We start from the raw sequence: 21,184 nt of genomic DNA, 5'->3' as shown, positions 1-21,184 counted from the left end.
TGACAATGTCGGTGTTCAAAAAGCAAAACCAACTTCAAAGTGCTGTGACTAATTCCATGCAAACTTTGTTGTGAAAGGCACTCCAATACACTGCACCTCAGGATACAAGTGAAGGCACTAATCTATTGGTAAGACTATACTTGGATACACAAAGATTTGCATATAGAAAACAGAGGACCTACATGTAATGGAATGCACATCAATTTTACACAAGCCCAACTACTCCCAAGTCTAACCTGTGTAAGCAAAACCAGGACACAACTGAGTCTATTGGAAGGGAACGGGTGTTATACTAATTTTTTCTAACTGTGGTGGTTTGACCCTGGCTGGATGCCAGGTGCCCACCAAAACAACTCTGTCAGTCCCCTCCTCAGCAGGACAGGGGAGAGAAAATATAATAAAAAGCTCATGGGTCAAGATAAGGACAGGGAGAGATCACTCTGCAATTACCATCATGGGCAAAACAGACTTGACTTGGGGAAATTAGCTTAATTTATTACCAATCAAATCAGAGTAGGATAATGAGAAATAAAACCAAATCTTAAAAACACTTCCCCCACCCCGCCCCTTTCTTCCTGGGCTCAACTTTATTCCCGATTTCTCTGCCTCCTCCCCCTGAGCAGCACAGGGGGATGGGGAATGGGGGTTGCGGTCAATGGGGGCTGCGGTCAGTTCATCATATGTTGTATCTGCCGCTCCTTCCTCGTCAGGGGGAGGACTCCTCACACTCTTCCCCTGCTCCAGCATGGTGTCCCTCTCACAGGAGACAGTCCTCCATGAACTTCTCCAATGAGGGTCCTTCCCACGGGCTGCAGTTCTTCGTGAACTGCTCCAGCGTGGGTCCCTTCCATGGGGTGCAGTCCTTCAGGAACAGACTGCTCCAGCGTGGGTCCCCCATGGGGTCACAAGTCCTGCCAGCAAACCTGCTCCAGCGTGGGCTCCTCTGTCTCCATGGGTCCACAGGTCCTGCCAGGAGCCTGCTCCAGCATGGGCTCTTCACAGGGTCACAACCTCCTTCAGGCGCATCCCCCTGCTCCAGCGTGGGGTCCTCCACGGGCTGCAGGTGGGTATCTGCTCCGCCATTAACATCCATGGGCTGCAGGGGCACAGCCTGCCTCATCACGGTCTTCACCACAGGCTGCAGGGGAATCTCTGCTCCGGCGCCTGGAGCACCTCCTCCCCCTCCTTCTTCACTGACCTGGGTGTCTGCAGGGCTGTTCCTCTCGCATATTCTGCCTCCTCTCTCTGGCTGCAGTTGCACAGGTTTTTTTTCCCCCTTCTTAAATATGTTATCCCAGAGGTGCTACCACCATCACTGATGGGCTCGGCCTTGGCCAGTGGTGGGTCCGTCTTGGGGCCGGCTGGCGCTGGCTCTGTCAGACATAGGGGATGCTTCTAGCAGCTTCTCACAGAAGCCGCCCCTGTAGCCCCCCACTGCCAAAACCTTGCCATGCAAACCCAGTACATTAGCACTGGATAACGCATCCAGTTTTTCAAATGCCCCACCCCAAATCTTAGGATATTTACATGAAATCATTCTCACAGCTTTCCTTAAAATTAGACACTTTCAATCCTGCTAATTATTAAGAAACTGATCATAAGGACACTGCAATCCCATTTTCTTTTTCTGCATCATGGATTTAAATATTGCGTAGGGTGAACTTGGCAGCCACACAGAGAATCTCATTTAGAGAGATTAACCTGGGAACACAGAGAGATCTGGAGGGTCTCAATTAGTCCATTCCTTGCTGCACAGGATTGAAACAGGAATAATTATATTTGGCAATCATAAACACACACACTCAAAAAATAACATGTACATGCATTAAATGTACGTGCCTTATCCACAACAGACACTCACTCAGCTGTTTGTTTTTCTTTTATTGTTGGTTTTACATTTTAATGATATATAAAAAGTAGAAGAAATCACAGGTGGTAAGCAGATTTGAGCTAGAGAATTAATTTCAAGAGAAAATATTTAGTTTTTATACAAACAAGTATAGTGATTAATGTTGATTTTTGTGCTCCCCAAGCTGTCACTGGTGAGCAAGGAGCAAAGGGTCAAGGCTGGTCATTAGCATTCAGATTACATTTTAAAACATAAAGGACAGTCTCTGATCTCCCAAATGTTTTCTAGCTATTCCAATCTGCTCTACCCAAAATAGCAAAAAATAAAAATCTAGATCACACAAATTTAACAAAACATGTCACAGCTCCCACTTAGAGCGATTCACAGAAAAAGCTGTTCCCCATGGATGTCCCAGTGCTTTGTTTGCCACGCAAACATCAGCCCCGTGCTCAGAAGGTCTGGTCCAGAGCTCAGTCAAATTAATGGGAAGATTTTAATTTCCAGAGGCTTTGGATCAGGCCTAGACTGGTGTGGCAGAGGGGAGGGCAGAGAAGGAACTATAACTAGCTAATTCTAGGCCTGATCTCAGTATTTTTATAATCAATGACAAAACTACAATTATTTTCACCAGTGCTGGACTGAGTCCTAAGAGAAGGTCTTGCTGAACTGTTCTGCCCCTGCCTGAACCTCTGTGGGGAAACCAAAGCAGCCAGGTTTCCCTTTCCCCCTGGGCTGACTCCCCGCTCTCCATGTGGTTAGTCCCCTCCATCCCCACACAGTGTGCCTGGGCTCCTGGTGCCACAGAGACCCCGAGCCCATCAGGGACGGAAACAGCTTCCCTGCTTCTCCCAAACGTCAGCCCTCACGGGGAAGGGGAAGCTTGCCGGGCAGAGATAACAACACAGCAAGGCTTGGGAGGGGAGAAGGAAGCTGGCTACATCACAGCCAACATGAAGAAAGATCCTCCTGGAACTACTCCAGCTATTCTCCGTTTAAACATTCAGGCTTTTTCTCCATTTAAACATTCAGGATTTTTCTCTCAGCACTCTCTCCACACTCCCTCCAGAGATCTACCGCTATTCACTGTGGAGTCAAAAGTCACCTGCTCTTAGCTGGGCTTGGCACTGACTACCCCAAATGCTGCTTAGGAGAGACAGGAGAAGAGAGAAGACTTGAAAGCAAAACCTCTGACAAGCAATTCTCAGCCCCACGCCCCACATACTTTTATCCCTCCTAATTCCTGGTCCATTTATACACATTACTTCTGCTTAAGAAAAGTAAATCCAGTGCCAAAACATAGCTCTCCGGTTAAAAAAGTGTTACATTCAGCAGAGGTTTAACTCTAGCATACTAAACATGGAGTCATTAGGATTTAATGCTATTGAAATGGAAATCGAGACAGAAACCTTTCCAGTTCTTATGCTTCACTTTGGAATTGGAAGAGGACAACACCGACTGTAATAGCATTAAAAGATCCTCTGGACCAACATGCCCTTGATAGCAAGTACTTGGAAGCATGAGGCACGACGTAAGCTCTTGCTGATGTCTTCCAGCGTCAGGCAGCAAGGAAGCTGACACCCTACTAAGGACAGCATCACAGCCTCGCTGTGCAACAGAGGAACGAAACAGAGGAACGAAACAGAGCAACAGGGGCTGTCAAGACGGTGGTCCTTCTCTCCATCTCGGCAGACTCTCGTGGCACAGCTCTCTCCAGCGGCTCAAGGCAGAGACAGTTCTTTTCCCGGGCTCTGTCCTTGTGCAGCCCCCCCAGGGCATGAGAAGGTGCCCAGATCCTGGCAGCCGTTGCTGTATGCCTATGGCTCAGATCTCTGACAGGGTTTCTGGAATGAGATTTCCCTCCCAGCATAATGAGGTATTTAGTCATTAACAAAGGAGCCTTCTGGGGCAGAATTCCAGCTGCGCCTGAGATCTTGCCTCCACAAAGAGACCTTTTTTTCCAGCACACAGGTTTAGTCTGAGGAGGAAGGGAAAGGGTTGCTTTAAAATACTGATCCAGGGATTTTCGGTTGCAGCAGTTGAAGGTTTCCGTTTACTCTTAGATCAGGTTAAGAAATCTCTTGCTTTTCTTTCCTGCCGCTTCACAGCTGCCGGTTGAGCTTCTGTGCTTGTCGCTCCTTTGCCTCAAAGGCAAACTTGGTGTCCTGCAGCTGGGCAATGGCCTCCTTGGCCTCCTTCAGGTCCTGACAGATGTGTTCATACTTCTCTGTCAGCTCCCTGTTCTCCCGGCGCAGCTCCTGTACCACCTGGTTCACCTCTTCCGTCTGCTTGGTGCAGTGGATCTTCAGCTGCTCTACCTCAGAGAGCATGATCTCCATGTTCTTGACCAGTGACTCCAGTTTCTCTTTGGACATGGCGTCAGGATCAGCTCTATTCAGTCTGCCTAACCCAAACCCAAAAGGGACAAAGAAAGCCACCCTGTGTAACATGCACCAGGAAGCCTGGCACTCACAGTCTTATGGTCTCTTTTTATACTCCCTCCTGCTCATCCTCCTCCCTTCCCTTTCCTTCCCCAAAGTGTCTCTAATCTTCTTTGCTTGGTTAATCTACTTATTTTTATTGCGCTGTAGAAATCTACTGAAGGGCTGACAACTCCGCAGTAACATATGTGCTGTGCAGCAAAAGCCAGAGCAATAATGAGAATCTATGCAGCCTGCCCAGAGAAAAACAGCTTTCATCCGAAGAATTCTCTTGGGAACCCCTTGCAGTGCCCATTAAAGTACAAAGAAACCTCTTCAAGCCAGACGCCTAGTCTTGCGCACCCAGTCCCAAGAGCACAGCCTCACTTTCAGCTTACATATATTGAGGTAATCAAGCTTACAGCAATGTAAGTCAACCATAGGCAAAGAGGAGAATTAGCCTCAGTTTCTCTTCCTCTCTCCTAATCTTATGTTTGGGCAAGATGGAAGGAACATCTCTTCCTTTTTTTTTTCAGGAGAAGTTCTATCCAACAACTGACTCCACAACAGTCTGTACCCCATCTTCTGTTGAAGGAGTTCACAATGGTTATAACCATCAGTGGCAACCACAGTTACTGGGCCATGTACCACTTGAAGGTGGCTTGTGTTCTGTCAGAGAAATGCAGGCTAGAGATTTTAAACCCTGGTCCCATTCCCCTCCTGAAGTCACTTCTGCTTTATCAGTAACATTGGCCCCAGAAGTTAGACAAAAACTTCTTCCTGGACACACATGCCACCCACAACAGAGTCTCGAACTGCTGCTGAACGCTACCATGAACCTGTGAGAATCAGGACTGAGACATGCCAGTCTGACAGTACACTGATTACTCAGGTCACACCAGGCAGCTGGATGATCCCAGCCGCCACAAGGGATTGAGAGAGTCTAGCCGACTTTCTGAAGTTTGACCCAGACTTTCTTATGTATCCAGTTAATTAATGCACTTGCCTAGACAATAAGAATCATTAATTAGCCAGGGATCTGATGAAACAATAATCACCCCTGAGAAATTAATTTGGCTGAAAAGAAGGTGTTATTGCATGTGGCTCTCCAGGAAAGAACCCATGCAATTTAGCACTGATTATCTGGTCAGAGGGCATAGACCACAGCAGAGACAAGAATACAGGCTAGCCTCGGATAACTTGCGAAGTCAGGACAGAAAAGAGTGTCTCTCTCCTTCCTCCCCACGTCAGGAACATTTCCTCCAGGCTGAGTCTGCACCTTTTCAAAAGCCCTCAGCCTGTTCCACACACCCACAGAAATGCACAGTCTCATTTGCCATATATCACATACCGACAGGGATCTGTCCTCACTGTATTCACCTCACAGAATTATGTTCCAGTGCATAGTGTTGCGTAATGGCCTTTATTCTTGCACGCTGTTTTGCAATTCCAGTTCCCTTAAAAAAGACACCTAGATAAGATCCTGTAGTTCCATCACACACATTCAATACCAGGTTGAGAGAGAATAGATGTATTCACATGCATAGCTCCCACTAATACATTTTTCCTCCATTTTCCTCCACAAAACATTGCTTTTTTTCATCTATGGAGAGTTTCAGATGCTTCATCCCGCAACTCATTCTCCCTTTTCCCCTGCTAGGCTCAGAGAAATGAAGCTCTTTCTTCCAGGGAATTTTACATCTCCTCCAGCACTGGATGAAAACACTGCTGGACACTGGCCAAGCTCTGACAGTGTTCAAAGGCCTGGGACTTCTCACAGCTGGAGGTTAAAGAGTCACTCACAAAGCCAGCCATCCTACTGCCTCTCACGCAAGTGCACCAGTGGGCCCTCACATGCTGGCAGATGGAGCGCTTTGCACCGCACTTTGAAATGAGCAGAGAGAGTGACATCCTTCAGATGAAAAGAGAGTGGGAGAATCTAAACATAATTAGAATATGTCCTAAAGTCCTTGAAGAAACATTTGCACTGGCTGGCAGCCCAGATCCCACGTGATGCACATGGCACTGGAATAGGCTGGAACACGTTGCAGCATTACAAAACAGCAGGTCTTCATTAGTGAGGAATCTTCCCTGTCTCCACAACTGTACGCACGGCACCCAAACATTTTAAATCGAGCAGAATTACAATGATGCATAAAGGGAGTGCCACAGAGGTCATTCACTGGGATATTAGTAATTGATACATCACCTCTCACTATCTTACTCTCAAAATTATTTAAGTTGCCTTGGATACAGACAGAATCTTGGCAACAGAAACTGGGTAAGAGACACTACTGAAATAACAATGTAAAATGAAAACGGAGTAGCGTGAGAGGAGTTTCTAACAAAGAAAGATGGCAACCATTACTAGGGTTGGCTTGATTCAAAATATTCTTTGATGAAGTAAGAAGCAGGAATTAAAAACATGCTCATGAAAATTGCAGTGGAAGAATGATGCAAACATCACTAGAGCTAGAGAAATACAGCAATGAGACTTTAACGTGAACTGTAGTTTGTTACCTTTATTCAATGCTGGACTCTGCTGTTGCAGAAGAAGCGGAGGCAGAGGCAAACACCAACAAGAGTGAATTCATCTGGGAAAAATGCAGAACAGCATACCTGAGAAAAGCAATTCAAACCACAAGAACACACAGCAAACAGCAGTGTTAGGAGTGTTGGGGAAATAGCATGTTAGACAGAAATTTGTGACACAACATAGCAGGGGAAAATCATAAAGCACTGCTAGGCTGTATTACATAGACGCATTGCACCACGGGGGGATGAAGTACCTTCAGCTTCTCCCTCCCTCCCTCCACCCCACTGGAGGTGAAATGTAGTGTTTCGTTTGGACATCCTGTTATAAAGGGGCCAAAAAAAGTTTGAAACTTAGACAAGTGTCCAGAGAAGATGCCGATTTCAAAACATGCAGACTCTAGGAACCGGTTTTAGGAAGAAGGATTGAAAACTGCATGACAAGATATTTCTCAGACTATTTTGCAGTCATGCCCTGGTCCTCTGCACATCCTAGGGAAGAAAGCTCAGCGGGAGGAATGGTTCTGTAATCATTAAGGGCCTGACTGTGCAATCGTCATTTTGAAAACACCAGTGATTTCTATGCACTCAGCCAAATGGTCATTTCATACCCATGTTAAATCAGGAAAACTTGGTGTTAAACCTCTCACTACACTACACACTACACTGAGAGACATCATTGCTAAATCTATTAGCCCCCTCCTGTGTGTTCTTCCTCTGTTCCACCTTTCCCTCATGCACGTGGATTTGAGATACATGAAAGCAGGAAAGGCAGAGCTAATTGAGGACAAAACAGGGGAGCAAACCCTGGGAACACCCACTCCTGGTTTTGTGGATGGCAGGAAAATTGTAGAAAGTGGCACAGGTGGAAGTGAAACTTCTGGTGCTTTCCCATTACAACTGGCAGCTACCACACCTGACTGCAATACCATACTCAACTATGCTGGTTTTAGCACTAGAAGCAAATGACAGTATGAGGCTGCCAAGCTGAGGATGGTTCTTGTGAGACATATCTTCTTCACAGGTCTCCGAGCCAAAGAGAATCAACTGCTCCTCTCACCGAGAGACACACACAAGCCAGAAACGCAGGTTTCCTATCATGTGCCTACCTCTGTGAGTCTGAGGAGGAGACGCAAAAATCATACCCTTTAAGTACCCCTTTGAAAGCAGACCACAGGCATTCCAGTTTCTAGCTTATTTCAAAGCGGTCCTGGGAACATTTGTGGAATGAATCAGTAAGCTATCTCACTTTCTCGGGGCTTTTCTCAGCAACACAAGGGGGACAATTCACCAGCCTAGATTTTTAAATGGGAAGAAAAAACTGCAAACCCCAACAAGAATGGCTTCTAAATAACTGCTCAGGTTGTCAAAGCAAACCACTCAGTATAAACCCTGGGGAATAAGAAGTAAAGCTACAAAACACACACCTCATCTTCTCAGGCACACGTTTACAATGCTATATCTATTTCTAGTGTTATCAGCCACAGACACCAATACCCAATGCAACATTCAGAGAACTGCAGTGCGAGGCAGCACTTTACCGTCTCACAGCAGCTACTTTAAGGTTATCATCCCCAGCTAGCAATGGTCACTATTTTAACACTATTTTTTAAAACATTCAGTGTGACACTAACTCTAGTAATAGAGTTAGAGCTTTCCACACTGTTCTCACGAAGCCTTTTCACTTATCCCAGGTTTATCCCCAGCAGCATGTCTAGCAGCCAGCGCAGCCTGCGCAAGCTCTGTGCTTCACCGTCTAGGAAGTCCACTTGGGTAAATACATTACACAAACAAACTCATTACAAGATTAAGCATAAAGAGCTCTCATCTCTATAATTATAGTAAAACCATTTGGGAAAAAAAAAAACCACTGAAGATCAAGCAGCACCTGGAGGCACTGACCATTCCTGTAACAGAGAGTGGGAGATGTTTGTACCCAGCTGTTCAATTTGTTTCTAATAAAAGAAAAACACCATTACTATGTGTGTCAAAATACTCAGCACTGTATAAAACATTGACATAATGATGATCTCACCCTGCAGAGCTTAAGAGACTATTGATCAAATCTGCTTTCTTATTAAAACATTAAATTTAATTTTAGCTACTATTCTAAGTATTAATCGTAACTTAGGCAATTTGGCAGAACTTGAGCTGGACGTAAAACTACATGATGTACAGGTTTTTATCTAAAATACTGCAGCGAAAGGATACCCACCTAAAATTAAGATCAAAATCCTTGACAAAAATTAAAATAATATGCCTCAATATTGTAAGTGTCTACAGAGGTATTAATGAATATAGAGGTACTTTTTTTCCATTCGGCCTCCATCTACTCACCAGTCAGATCAAAACATTTAAGAATTAATTTACTATAATACAGCTCAGCAAATAAAAATTTATACCTTTAACAGAGTTATCCCCAAACTGGGTTGATTTCTTGCTAAAAAATACAAAAAAACCTGAATAAAACCCCTCTACTAGCATTTTTACCATCTAAGAAGAGGAAAGAAACAGTTGTCTTATGCCATAAAATTACGGAGGATTTGTGGTGAAAAACCTTCCAAAGTGGGGCAAAGTGTTGAAACCTTCAGATTAAACAAAATAGTGAAAAATCTGAATTACTATCTTTAAATGTTAAGAATGTTTCAAAACAGAAGCTGTTTTAAAATAAGAACTTTGTTTTGTTCAGAGTGTCAAATTGGAAAGTTTCCAAAGCCCCTCCAAACAGCAACACAAACAGTTCTGCTGGGAAGACATCCTCCATCCCACCTAACCAGTCTTCTGGTAAGGACCCTATACGGGACACCTCGGCGGGCTGAGGGGATTTCATCCCCACAGTGGGGTCCTTGGCCTGTGCCCCATCTCGGGGGTGTTCACTGCTCCCTCCCCACAGTGCCTGAAGCCAACACTGTGAAAAGGAAGAAACCTCCTTCCCCCATCCCTCAGTGCGGATGGGGGTCAGCCAGCACCTCCAAAGCCTGCAAGGGCAGATCAAATGCACAGGACTCAAATGATGGTCTGGGTCACCCAGTGAGCAAGGCACCCTGAGGTGTAATTAGATCTGATGAAAAGGTTTAGTGGTAGCACCAGGCATCAAACAAAAGTCACTAAAGGGGTACTTAGTTATTCAAAACTGCTATGGCATTTCAGTCAAGAGAGTGCTGCAGAATTTTTGCAGTAACTGGCCAGCTCCCCTTTAATACCAGGAACTCATCCACAGACAGAGGGACAGGAATAATAGTCAATGGTTTGTTTAACAAATCTTTCCATGTCATGTTGAACTAAAGGCTGCTGGAAAGGAGGGGAAGGAGCAAAAAAAACCCATTACCCATGATCAAAGCTTTATAGAGGGGAAATCAAATATATATTTTTTTTAAACTTGCAAATAAATAACTAACCTTGGAAACATTCTTTCATTTACTCTGTCGTGTGATTTGTCCTAAAGACTGAGTGTCCATCCAGCCAGAACACGCAGACTTCAGGAAAATAAACAAATAAAAATCCCCAAACTGTTGCTATTATTCAGTACATATGGGTCGAAATACCGGTTCAAAGAAAAGATGCGTTTTGCTTATTTGCAGGACGTACGGTTATGTAATCCGGTACTGTAACCAGACTACACCAAACAAATTGGCAGTGGCACAGATGTCAGTAATTACTGAGAAATCTGATCTGGTGAGGAGGAAGGTCTCTTTTAGTTCTAGATACACATGAATAAATGTTCATGTCATTTTTGGTTCAGGAAGCCAAATTCTGTTATAATGATTACCTTGACATGGCATTTAAAATTCTCCCTACTTAGCTAAACTGATCTCCAAAAAACAGTTGAAGAACCTATCCATTTTCTGCGGATTTCTCTTGACTACCTATTGTACATTTAGGAATAAGTCACCCTGCATTATCCAAATACTTCAAAGCATTTTTAATTGCGTTAACTTTTCAGGGACTATAGACTTTATAGCAGTCTGTTTGGGAAGGCTCAGAGACTCTAACGAATGGAAGCACTGAGGATGGAAGGACTTCCTCAAAAAGGATGCTTTTAAACTACGGGAGATCCATGGTAGTGGCAAGCTCTTGCCCAGAACTACCTAGAAACAGTTTCATTTAACCACGACAACAAGTTGTCAATGCCAAAACTCTGGTATAAATGAAGGCCAGCTTCCCAGGTGACTGTTCTCCTACTAGCTTGTCATAAAATCTGTCTCTCAGCAAATCCTAGTCAAACACTATCAAAGCAGACAAAAAGCACTAAACTTTGTGGGGGCAACAAGTAGCATCTTCTTGGTGCTGTACCCCTAGTTCCCTGTCACATAAACAGCCTTGACAATCTTTAAGCAGATTAAGTACACAACAGCTTCACCTCCACAGGAAGCGGGATTAAAAGGTTTATTGCTACTATGACAACAGCCAGGTTCTGCTGTTCTTAAAATAGTTTTGAAACCTTAGCAGTGACTGGAAATGCATACATGCCTCCCCTACAGGATTCATCATGTACTAAATACAGCCCTTCAAAAGGAAATCATATTTTATAACAGTCTACTTTTTTTCAGCGTATATTTTTATCATGCTCTTTAATCCCTTGTTACGAGCACTAAGAATAGAAAGCAGTAAAAAAGGCACAGTGCTGCCATGTGGCTGTGATTACAGTTCTAGAAGTGATTATTGCTGGGAGCTGGCTGCAGACGCCAGGACAGGCACTGCGCTCTCACTTCTGCTCCAAGGCAGCGTTTGTTTCTCGCCCCCAGACAGCAATCGGCCCCCTTGCTGAAACGGGGCACGCTGGGCACTAACCAGCCCTCTGGCTGCTCTGTGCTGCCAGACACCAGCCATTTCCCGTCTTCCAAATCTCCCCCTTGACACCCGCGGGTATTCTGTTGCATCGAAGTCTGAATTAATTCGTTCCTCATAAGTAACAACTGGAAGTAGAATTTGTCACACAGTTCATCACCAAAGAGTATAAGTTACGTTTGTGCCCAGGGCGTAAGTCTGCCAAGAACTAGATGGTAGCAGGACATTCTTCATTTGAGTGTGCTATTGTATCAGTAATTAGTACTTTATTGTTGAGAATGGCTAAATAAACAACTGATTCAATTGAACATGAAGCTACTACATTTGATGAACATCCAGCTGCGCTCTGAGGCATTCTCCAAGTACGTTCATGCTGTCTTGTACAACAAAACCAGTAAGAAGTACAACGCTTAATTCTGACAGCAGCACTACCCAGATCAAAGCGGGTAATCCTTATCTAAAACTACTGAAATCAGAAAATTAATATGAACGCAGAAGTCTATTCATTACTCCAGTCAGTTTAGATTAAAAGCACATTTCAAAACAAAGAAAAAGCAAATCTAATCCAATTACACTGGTACTACCCATCAGCGTCTCTTGATGCCAAGCTGAAATCACCTTCTTGCAGCAAATCGGGCTTTAAAAAGAACAGAACCAAATTCGGGTTGTAAAACCCGGGAAGCAATTGATTGTTTCCTTATCCAAACCCCAGTTCTGTTAGCTCCTGTCAATGCAGGCTGGTTCTTTTCTCTATAGACTTCACAAATTCCTGACATTTGCAGACCAGAATTTGGCCTTAAACATACCTTTAATCGAGATTTCTCAGTAATTTAAAAATACCTAGCAGTGACTGCTACAGACCAAGCCAAATTCTCCATGAGAGCTGATGCTGTCAATAAAAGAAACTTATCTACCTATCCCCAAGAGATTACATTGAAACCAGAATGAAGTAAGAAAACAAATGGGTAATTAAATTAGCATATTAGAATCATATCTCCAAGTTCAGTATTTAACCTCAGTAAGATAAAATAGTACTAAGATGGAAACCAAATTAAGTCCCAAGTCTCGCTTGTAGAACAGGTTTTAGCTCCTAGTTCCAAAAACTATTTCTATTCCTGAAACGTTTCATCATATCACACCTCAGAACTAGATCAGAATTAAGAAATCCATATATTCTGGTACAGTTTTGTAGCCCTGCACTGAACTCGCTCCAGCAAGTCCCATTTTCCTTGTACTGGGGAGCCCAGAATTAAGAGACAGCACTTCAGATGTGGCCTCACCAGTGCGGAGCAGAGAGGGAGGATCACCTCCCTTAACCTGCTGGCAACTCTCCTCCTGATGCAGCCCAGGATGCTGCTGACCTCCTTTGCTGTGAGGGCGCACTGCTGGCTCGTGGTCAGCTTGCTGTCCACCAGGACCCTGAGGTCCTTCTCTGAAGAGCTGCCTTCCAGCTGGTCAGACCCCAGCACATACCGGGGTTACTCCTCCCCAGATGCACGGCTTTGCGTTTCCCCTTTTTAAACTTAATGAGATTCCTTTCTGCCCAGTTGTCCAGCCTGTTGAGGTTCCTCTAAATGGCTGCACAGTCATCTGGTCTATCAGCCACTCCTTCCATTTTTCTATCATCTGCAAACCTGCTGAGGGTGCACTCCATTCCATCATCCAGATCATTAATGAGGAAGTTGAACAGTATTGACCCCAGTATTGAGCCCTGTGGTACACCACTAGTGACTTGCCTCCAATTGGACTTTGTGCTGCTGATCACAACCCTGTGGGCCCAAGCATTGTGCCAGTTTTCAGTCCTTCTCACTATCCACTTATCTAACCCATACTTTGTCTGCTTGTCTATGATGATATGGGAGATGGTGTGAAAAGCTTTACAAAAGTCGAAGTAAACAACATCAACTGCTCTCCCCTCATCCAGCAAGCCAGTCACCTCATTGTAGAAGGCAATGAGGTTGGTCAAGCATGATTTCCCCTTTGTAAATCCAGGCTAACTACTCCCAATCACCCTCTTGTCCCTCATGCATTTGGAAGAGCCTTCCAGGATGATTTTCAGTGTCAGCTTCCCAGGGACTGAGGTGAGGCTGACTGGCCTGCAGCTCCCACATTCTTCTATTCTCAAGAAGAGCAGGAAAGGAGAGAAATTTGCTCTCTTCCAGTCTTCAGGAACCTCTCCCAGCTGCCATGACCACGCAAAGACAACTGAGAGTGGCCTCACAATGACATCAGCCAGCTCCCTCAGCACTCAGAGGTGCAACCTGTCAGGCCTCACAGACTTAAGTACATCCAGTTTGTTTACGTGCTCCCTAACCTGGCCTCTTCCACTTAACCAAGGTTAAGTCTACCTTGTTCCAGACTTTCTCTCTGGTCTCAGGGGTATGGGATTCCTTAAGGCCAGTCTTACAATAAAGACTGAGGCAAGGAAGGCAACAAGTACCTCAGACCTCTCCATGTCATTTGTCACAAGTTCCCCTGCCCCGTTCAGCAGGGGAGGACACCTTTTTTCCCTAGTCTTCCTCTTGCTGTTATATAGTTGTAGAATCCTTTCTTCTTGCCCTTCTCATCCCTTGCCAGATTCAACTCCAGAGGGCCCTCAGCTTTCTTAACCCTATCCCTGCAAGATCAGAAAGCAACTGTACGCTTCTTTTGGGTCATCTGCCCCTGCTTCTACCTCTTCTGCACTTCCTGTTTGGGGTCAGTCAGGAGCTCCTGGCTCATCCATGCAGGCCTCCTACCACCTGTGCTTGACTTTCTGCTTCTCGGGATGGACCTTTCTTTAGGTCTTCCATGCAGGCCTTCCATGCAGAGACAAGGCAATCCCCCAAAGAAACATCTTCAATAGCAGTCAGCCAACTCAGACAAAGTTGAACTTTGCGGTGAATGCTTCTCCAAAAGAACAAAAAAAAATGCTGTGGGAAAAGCTCTTTTTCAATCGTATTGGTATGAAATCAACACCAAAATAACAATACACACTACTGTTCGTGAAGTGTTTTCTTTCTGAGCACCCTGTGTATTTATCTGGGTAACACTGATCTTCATTGTGCCAGGGGGTGTTTCAGTATAATCTCATACCATTTTTTCATGCCTTAATTATACCTTATGGGTGCTTTTGCAACAGGGTTTGACCAACTCTTTAAATGAACACAAAAAGTAGCTTTTAGAAGTAAGTACGTCTATAGAAATCAGTTTGAAGCTCTTCTGCTGAGAAATAAAGCAGCTACTTAAGTGTCTTGAAACAGGAATCTTACTCATTATATGTTGAATAAAAATAGCTACAGTGTTTAGGCCTCCAACAGCTTTAAGTGGTGGCTTTAAAACAATATAGTAAAGGCAAGAAAAGTCAGGATCCATGCAACTTTTATTTTAATAATTAGACAAATACAGTAAAATTTGCAATAATCTATCAAAAACATATCTTATCAAGAACTGGAAAGGTGTTTAAAAAACATTCACATTCAATTCAGATTATGTACAAACCAGTGTTTGTAAAAAAGAAAACAGCAAATGCTTTGAGTGTAAAAGAATTCCATCCTAGTTCATGTTTCAGCTTTCCCAATGACCAAGTTACCACTGAGATGCCATCACAGTGCAGACATGTTCCACAGTCTATTAAACTCGTTTCAACAGCATCATTGCCAAAAGTAATTTTTTTTTTTTAAAATAAAGCATTTTGACAAGTTCCATCATACAGTACCATCCACCCAAAATGTACTTCTGCATATTTAATTCTGGACTGCACTAATGGCAGAACAGTTGTCATCTACAGGCCCAGAGTACAAATAATATATATCTACATCTCTATAGGTACAGATATATATCTATATATCCAAGAAGCACCAGTCTCCTATGCCTGAAATAGTCAGGGTCTGCTTTGTACATTGAGGAGATTAGTCATTTTTAGTGGAGCACAGCCCTTGATTATTTGGCTCAAAGAAGTCATCATCTGCCCAGTCAGAACTATTCTGAATGTGTTGCAGTATCACACGCGTACCTTGGAGACTCACCTCACACAGATGACATCTGAATTTGAGTGCCACCATAATAGCCATACATAGATATGACAGCATGGTACACCTTTGCTCTAAGACCAGCTTCCAGAATCTCTCTTTTTTGCTCTGGATTAAATCCCCCAACAGAAGAAGAAAAAAAAAAAAAAAAAAAAAAAAAGAGAGAGAGAAATAAAGTGGCTGGTTTTTAGGCAAATCTGTAACTTGGTATTATGTTTTCTCATTTATTTCTTTGAAGCTTAGCCACAGAAGGAGACTAATCATTGATGTAAGCTGAAAGGGGAGAGAAAGCTATCATGATTCAGTTTCAAAGTATGAATACTGAAACAGTCACACAACAGTTACCAGTCAGTCTGCTTGGGCACAAAAGAGATGAATCTAGCTACAAGGGTTACACAATAGTTCTTTCAGAGCTACAGTCTAATGTGCTGTCATTAACATACTAATTTAATAATAACAAAAACTCTCTCAAAAATGCAGACTACATATAAGAAGTCTTTCAGTTATACCAAGCTAACCAAGCTGAAACGGTGCATGATCTCAAATTAGATTGGTGTTCTAAGACAAAGGAAAGAAAAGTGACACAACCTTCACATTTATGTATTAACAACACAAATGCAAACAAAAACTATTCTCAACTGAACCTTATGGACCCAAGTACTGAGATGATCTTCAGTTGCAAGATCTCATTTGGAGCATAAACTACCATAACTTGGCATAAGAGGGCAAACCTGGAAAATTTCATCTGGTTTTTGAAGGTGCATGTAAGACTTGGTAATAAGCAGTGTACTTTAACATATATTGGCCTGGGCTTGAAAAGCAATTTCCCTTCTGAATTTACTTTGAGATTCAAATACATAAACTTCAACAGTTTCTGTAAATATAGATTTTATAGTCTCCACACTAGCTCAGAAGTTAAAACTTCAGGATAGTAGAAGCAGCTCTGGGGAGCGGAAGACCGGCAATTTAGTGTTTGAAGATTCTGAGCTCTTCCTTGGGTTGTACATCTAACACCCATTCAAGTACATGGAAAGGCTTTTGCGCATTTCTATAGATTCTAAAGCAACTCTTAATGGACCTAGTGCTCCCATGGTGCATATTCAAGCCAAAAAAACAAACAATAAAGAGGACTGCTGCATTTAAGTAACAACTCCTAACTGAAAGTCAGCTCAGATATGCAAACAGATGCTAGTGATGCCAACTCTTAGCAAACCTGTTCTATACAATGAAACAATAGTTAGGATGCCCGATAAAACACACAAGGGAATTTTCTTAGATACAATGCTCAGGAAAGGGACAAGTTACAATAGTATAAAAACAACTCAAAGTCTTGTAAAAAAACAAAACAAAAAACCACCAACCTGTTTTAAGTCAGGCTTCATTGCAGCAAAATATGGAACAGTGATTTAAGGTAGAAAACACAAGCAAGTTTGACTTGAAAAGTCAGTGTAAGCAATTTTGATATGGTTAGTTTACTAATGCTATCCACGACGAATCAGCACACAAATGAGATGAATAAAAGTACTTTAGAGGAGACAAGACAATATATTTTATGAAAATGTAAATGCTAATGCTACAGTTAGCAAGTCATACTGGAAGAGACACAGACGTTTCCAAGGACAATCAAAGCAAGCCTTTCTTGGTTTTAAAGCAGATTTATACATCACAGCCTTTCTTCCCTTATTTGGGCAATGGTTGGGCAGCATCTATGATGTCTCAGTCCTTTGAATCTACAGGCACTGAAACAAAGCTCGAGAAAAAAGGTAAAAGGAGCTTGCATCAGGATTTTGACAGTTGTTCTACTTGGCAAGGACTCCAGTATCAAGATGCAAGTAAAATGGAATGCCCGTCAATAGTATCCACTCCCTACGCTTCCCTCAGAAAAAAAAAAAAAAAAAAAAGACTTGTACAGAGTAAGAGCCTACAGCAAAAACTTCATCTCACACAAGTCTCATTTCCAAGCAATTATTCATAAACAAGTTCTTTCAAATGAAGAAGAAAATAAGAGTTTAGCAGTTTTAAGGTTTGAATCGATTCTTTTCCTTGTAAGTTCAAAATCCCGTATCTTCTTTTCTGTGATTTTGAGTTGTCTTTCATTTCTCCAGTCTTCAGTTCCTCACGGGAGAGGTAATTAAAGTGAAAAGAGCCACAGATTTTGCTCCTTGGTAACATTAAGTAATGTGTCACCTAACTTAAGTATCCCCACCAATAAAGATACTGCATGAAAAAAAAATCCCTGCCCAACCTGAGGTGTTAGATGGTTGAGTGATCAATACTTCAGGTCAACAGAACTGTAAACCACATTTTTGAAGAGGAAAAATTTCAATGATGCGTTACAAGTGCTACTAACAGCACTTTGGCCTCTAGATCTGCCAAGCTAAACTCCATCTGGGATTGCTGCAAATGTCTACTTATTTCATAAGAATTTCAATAGAAGGAGCATATACCAACAATGCCGTCTGTGCTGTTAGTGACTATTCTCAAACACAGGGTTTGAAATGGTGTTCTAGCAAAACGATTTGCAAGAGCACAAACAGTAAGTCCTGAAAATGCTTTTTAATGTAGTTTATTAGCCTTTTAGAATCTAAGATCCAAATTAGGACCTTATGATCCACTAATGCCAAATAATTCAGTCCAAGTCTAAGTAGCTACATAAACTGGAGCAGGTGTACAGAAGGTGCACTCCATGCTTGAGGATACAAAGTATTAAAACTGAGAAGAGGCTCTAGTTCCGGGGGGGGGGGGGGGGGGGAACTTTTAAATTTACTAAACCAAGCACACTCAGGCACAGAGGCTATGAAGTGGTGGAGCACTCTTAGAGTGATAGTACTTTCTCCCTTTGTCGAATTGCTACAAAGTCCTTTCTCATTACACAAAGCAGAGTCAAGACTCCACTGTCAAAAAATCACTGCTGAAGAAATCTGAATTGGGTTCTCTCTCTTCAAGCGGTTACAGGGACAAGTTCCATGGGATTTGTCAGCTTCCTCTGTTAACATCAAGGAAGTCCTGAGCACCCTTAATGCTGTGAAAATAATCAACCTGTGGTAAGAGATCACATTGCTGGTGGAAGCATTAGCAGTTTTCACACAAGTGGTCCTTACCAGAGATATGTATATCAGATTACCTCTGATATAATAGCACCCGGTTTAGACCAGCCATCAGGAAGAAGCCACTTTCACACAGGAAAATTCATATGGTGCCCAGTGCAGCAGTTGTCTCAGGAAAAAAAAAACAAAACACCATCGGAGGAACTTGTAATGATTCAGGCTTGGAATCTTGAGTATTAAACTTCAGTCTCACTTGAGAACTGAGGGAAAAACATTTTTCCTCCTCCCAGATTTGCTACAAATATCCATAGAATACCAGCATCGAGTGTGCTAGATATAAAACTGATGGAACGCTAGCTGGTCCATAAAGGGTTGCACCAAGTTATCTGTAGCAAAGTAAAAAACTAGCCCAAAAGTTATGGAGATTGGAAGAGCTGGTAAGGCCTTCTTAAAGATGGCAAGAAGCAGAAGTGTAAGGCACAGACCCTGAGGGGAAGAAAACAAAACAAAACACAAAGGGAGAAATTAGGGAACTCTGACAAGCAAAAGATTTATATATATAAACATGAATCCCACAGAAATACAAGACACAGTTCATGCCTTCCTAAACTAAAGGCTTACATGACAGATGTACAGCCAATGAAGATCACAGCTAAAGCCCTCATCAGTTTTCAGTCTGGCCACCAAATAAATGAATTTCAAAGAAAAAAATGTAGCAGTTATGACTTTGTTCCCAATGAACAACAGAAACCACCCTCATTGTAACAATATATTATACTCACAATTAATATGGCTACAAAACACGCTAAAGTTGTATTCCAGTCCCCGCTTGCTGTTGCAGAGGCTTTGCCAACAAGAACACTGTAGAAAATGAAGTCTCCTAAACCTAGCTTTACTCCTCCTGCAAAAGTGAATATATGGCAGCATTAAGTATCAGTCAGTCTACTAATATTACATATCAGTAATTGTCAGAGAATAATACAGATTTACATTAAGTATCAACAAGACTTGCTAATAAGAACATTTTATTTTCAAAACTAGTACCACTCGGAATCAAGTAATAAAGAAAAACTCTCGTGAAACAAGATGGCTTAGGAATGTTACACCACTCAATTAATTCATCCTATAATTAGAATTTTTCTATATTCCTAGTCTCCTGTACAGACAAATGCAATATATACAAACTCAGGTATTTGTAATTATATTTGTTGGGAAGGTGTCCATTTTTCTTTTTCAAGTCATATTCAACAGAATATTGAAATACAATTCCTTTAAGCTGGCTGAGGGAGGGGGAAAACAAACAAGTCCCTTGCAGATGATGTTTTATTTGCCAGTTAGAAACCTATAACCAGCAAAATATTCCACTGCCCTCCCAATTTTCCTACAGAATTCTTACTAAGGTAGTTCTAAAAAGCACTTGTGCATAATTACAGAGCATATCACAGAGGCAAAAAACCCAACGTATTTAGTCCAAGATGTGAGGTTTAGGAAAACTCATGAGTTAATGTCTTATTCTTTTAAATAGTAATTAACACCTTAGCAACAACTCTGGGAGCACAATACTCAATTATTTCTGCAAACAAAATAATGAAGATTTCCTGAATGCCAGTTCACTTTCTGAGGTTTTAGTCCAAGATACTAAGACAGAGAGGCCAACATCAGGTCACCAGCTGTTTTCATTTGGCCTATCATTTACTTTGTCACCTGATTACAGTCCAGCCCAAAACTCACTTTAGAGTTCTAAGAGCATCAAAACAGAGGTGTATGCCTGGTTGATCATTGGGGGAAAAAAAGAAAAAAGAAAAAAGACAAAAAAAAGAAAAAAAAAAGGGGGAAAAGAAAAAAGATGGAAGGCAACCCTACTCTCTGTCAGCAGGGCTTCAATATATGGTCTAGAACAGTGCAGTCATGCAAAGCTCTTAAGCACTAAAACACCCTTTAACTGCTGAAACAAAACTTGGATGCTTGGTTTCAGCGTGACAGAACAGTAAGCAAAGGCAACTGCTAGATAACTCTTTCCATACAAGTGAACCCTCTAAATTTCTAATAAACCACTCCAAACTTCTAGTCAGCTAATGCTGGCTGACAAGTCTGACTGGATCACTGCACATCTGTCATTACTATTCACTGTAGGAATACAGGAAGGAGAAAATTATTAGTCTGGCCAGACAAGAGTTTTAATTAACCAGTTAACTAACTAAAATAGCCCAATTCCTAAAATTTTTGCATCTTAATGTTATTTTTCTAAGCTCTAGAAATGAAAATGGATTTGCAACACACTCTGAATTTGGAATTTTTGAGATAAAGTAAATTCTAAAATTGTTCTTAAAGTAGAAATCTCTGTATTCTTAAACAGAGGAGCACCTGAGAATCAGAGGAAGCAGTTGCACCTGCTAAATATGGCAGCATCACATGGGGAGAGCAGTTTATTAGACAGGCAGACCCTAATTTATTTAGAGCTTTGCAAATCTAATAACAGCTTAAACTCCAACTGGAAATCACGAGTCTGTTAAAACAGATACCTGAGTATTGATGTCATAT

The 21,184-nt window shown here is 42.3% G+C and overlaps 1 protein-coding gene across 7 annotated transcripts in view; it reads right to left on the bottom strand.

The window, feature by feature from the left end:
- Positions 1-1,874: 1,874 nt before the first annotated feature.
- The window catches only part of PSEN1 (presenilin 1), a 41,858-nt gene continuing 22,548 nt past the window's right edge, over positions 1,875-21,184 (bottom strand). For 3 of the 7 annotated variants that reach the window (XM_082318033.1, XM_082318032.1, XM_082318034.1), the window contains 5 exons: positions 19,426-19,544; positions 18,698-19,129; positions 15,594-15,704; positions 14,261-14,498; positions 1,877-6,860 (listed from right to left, as the gene is read on the bottom strand). In XM_082318033.1, the coding sequence (XP_082174159.1) occupies positions 18,974-19,129; positions 19,426-19,544 (275 nt within the window). In that variant the 3' untranslated portion in view covers positions 1,877-6,860; positions 14,261-14,498; positions 15,594-15,704; positions 18,698-18,973. Of the gene's footprint in view, positions 6,861-14,260; positions 14,499-15,593; positions 15,705-18,697; positions 19,130-19,425; positions 19,545-21,184 lie in introns of all 7 variants that reach the window. The other 4 variants (XM_082318031.1, XM_082318037.1, XM_082318036.1 and 1 more) reach the window with 3 other exon arrangements.

The sequence above is a fragment of the Platalea leucorodia genome (genome assembly GCF_965183815.1).
Source record: "Platalea leucorodia genome assembly, chromosome: 7".
Lineage (NCBI taxonomy): Eukaryota > Metazoa > Chordata > Aves > Pelecaniformes > Threskiornithidae > Platalea > Platalea leucorodia.
Note: the sequence above shows the minus strand (reverse complement) of the source record. Positions and strands in the feature narration are given on the sequence as shown.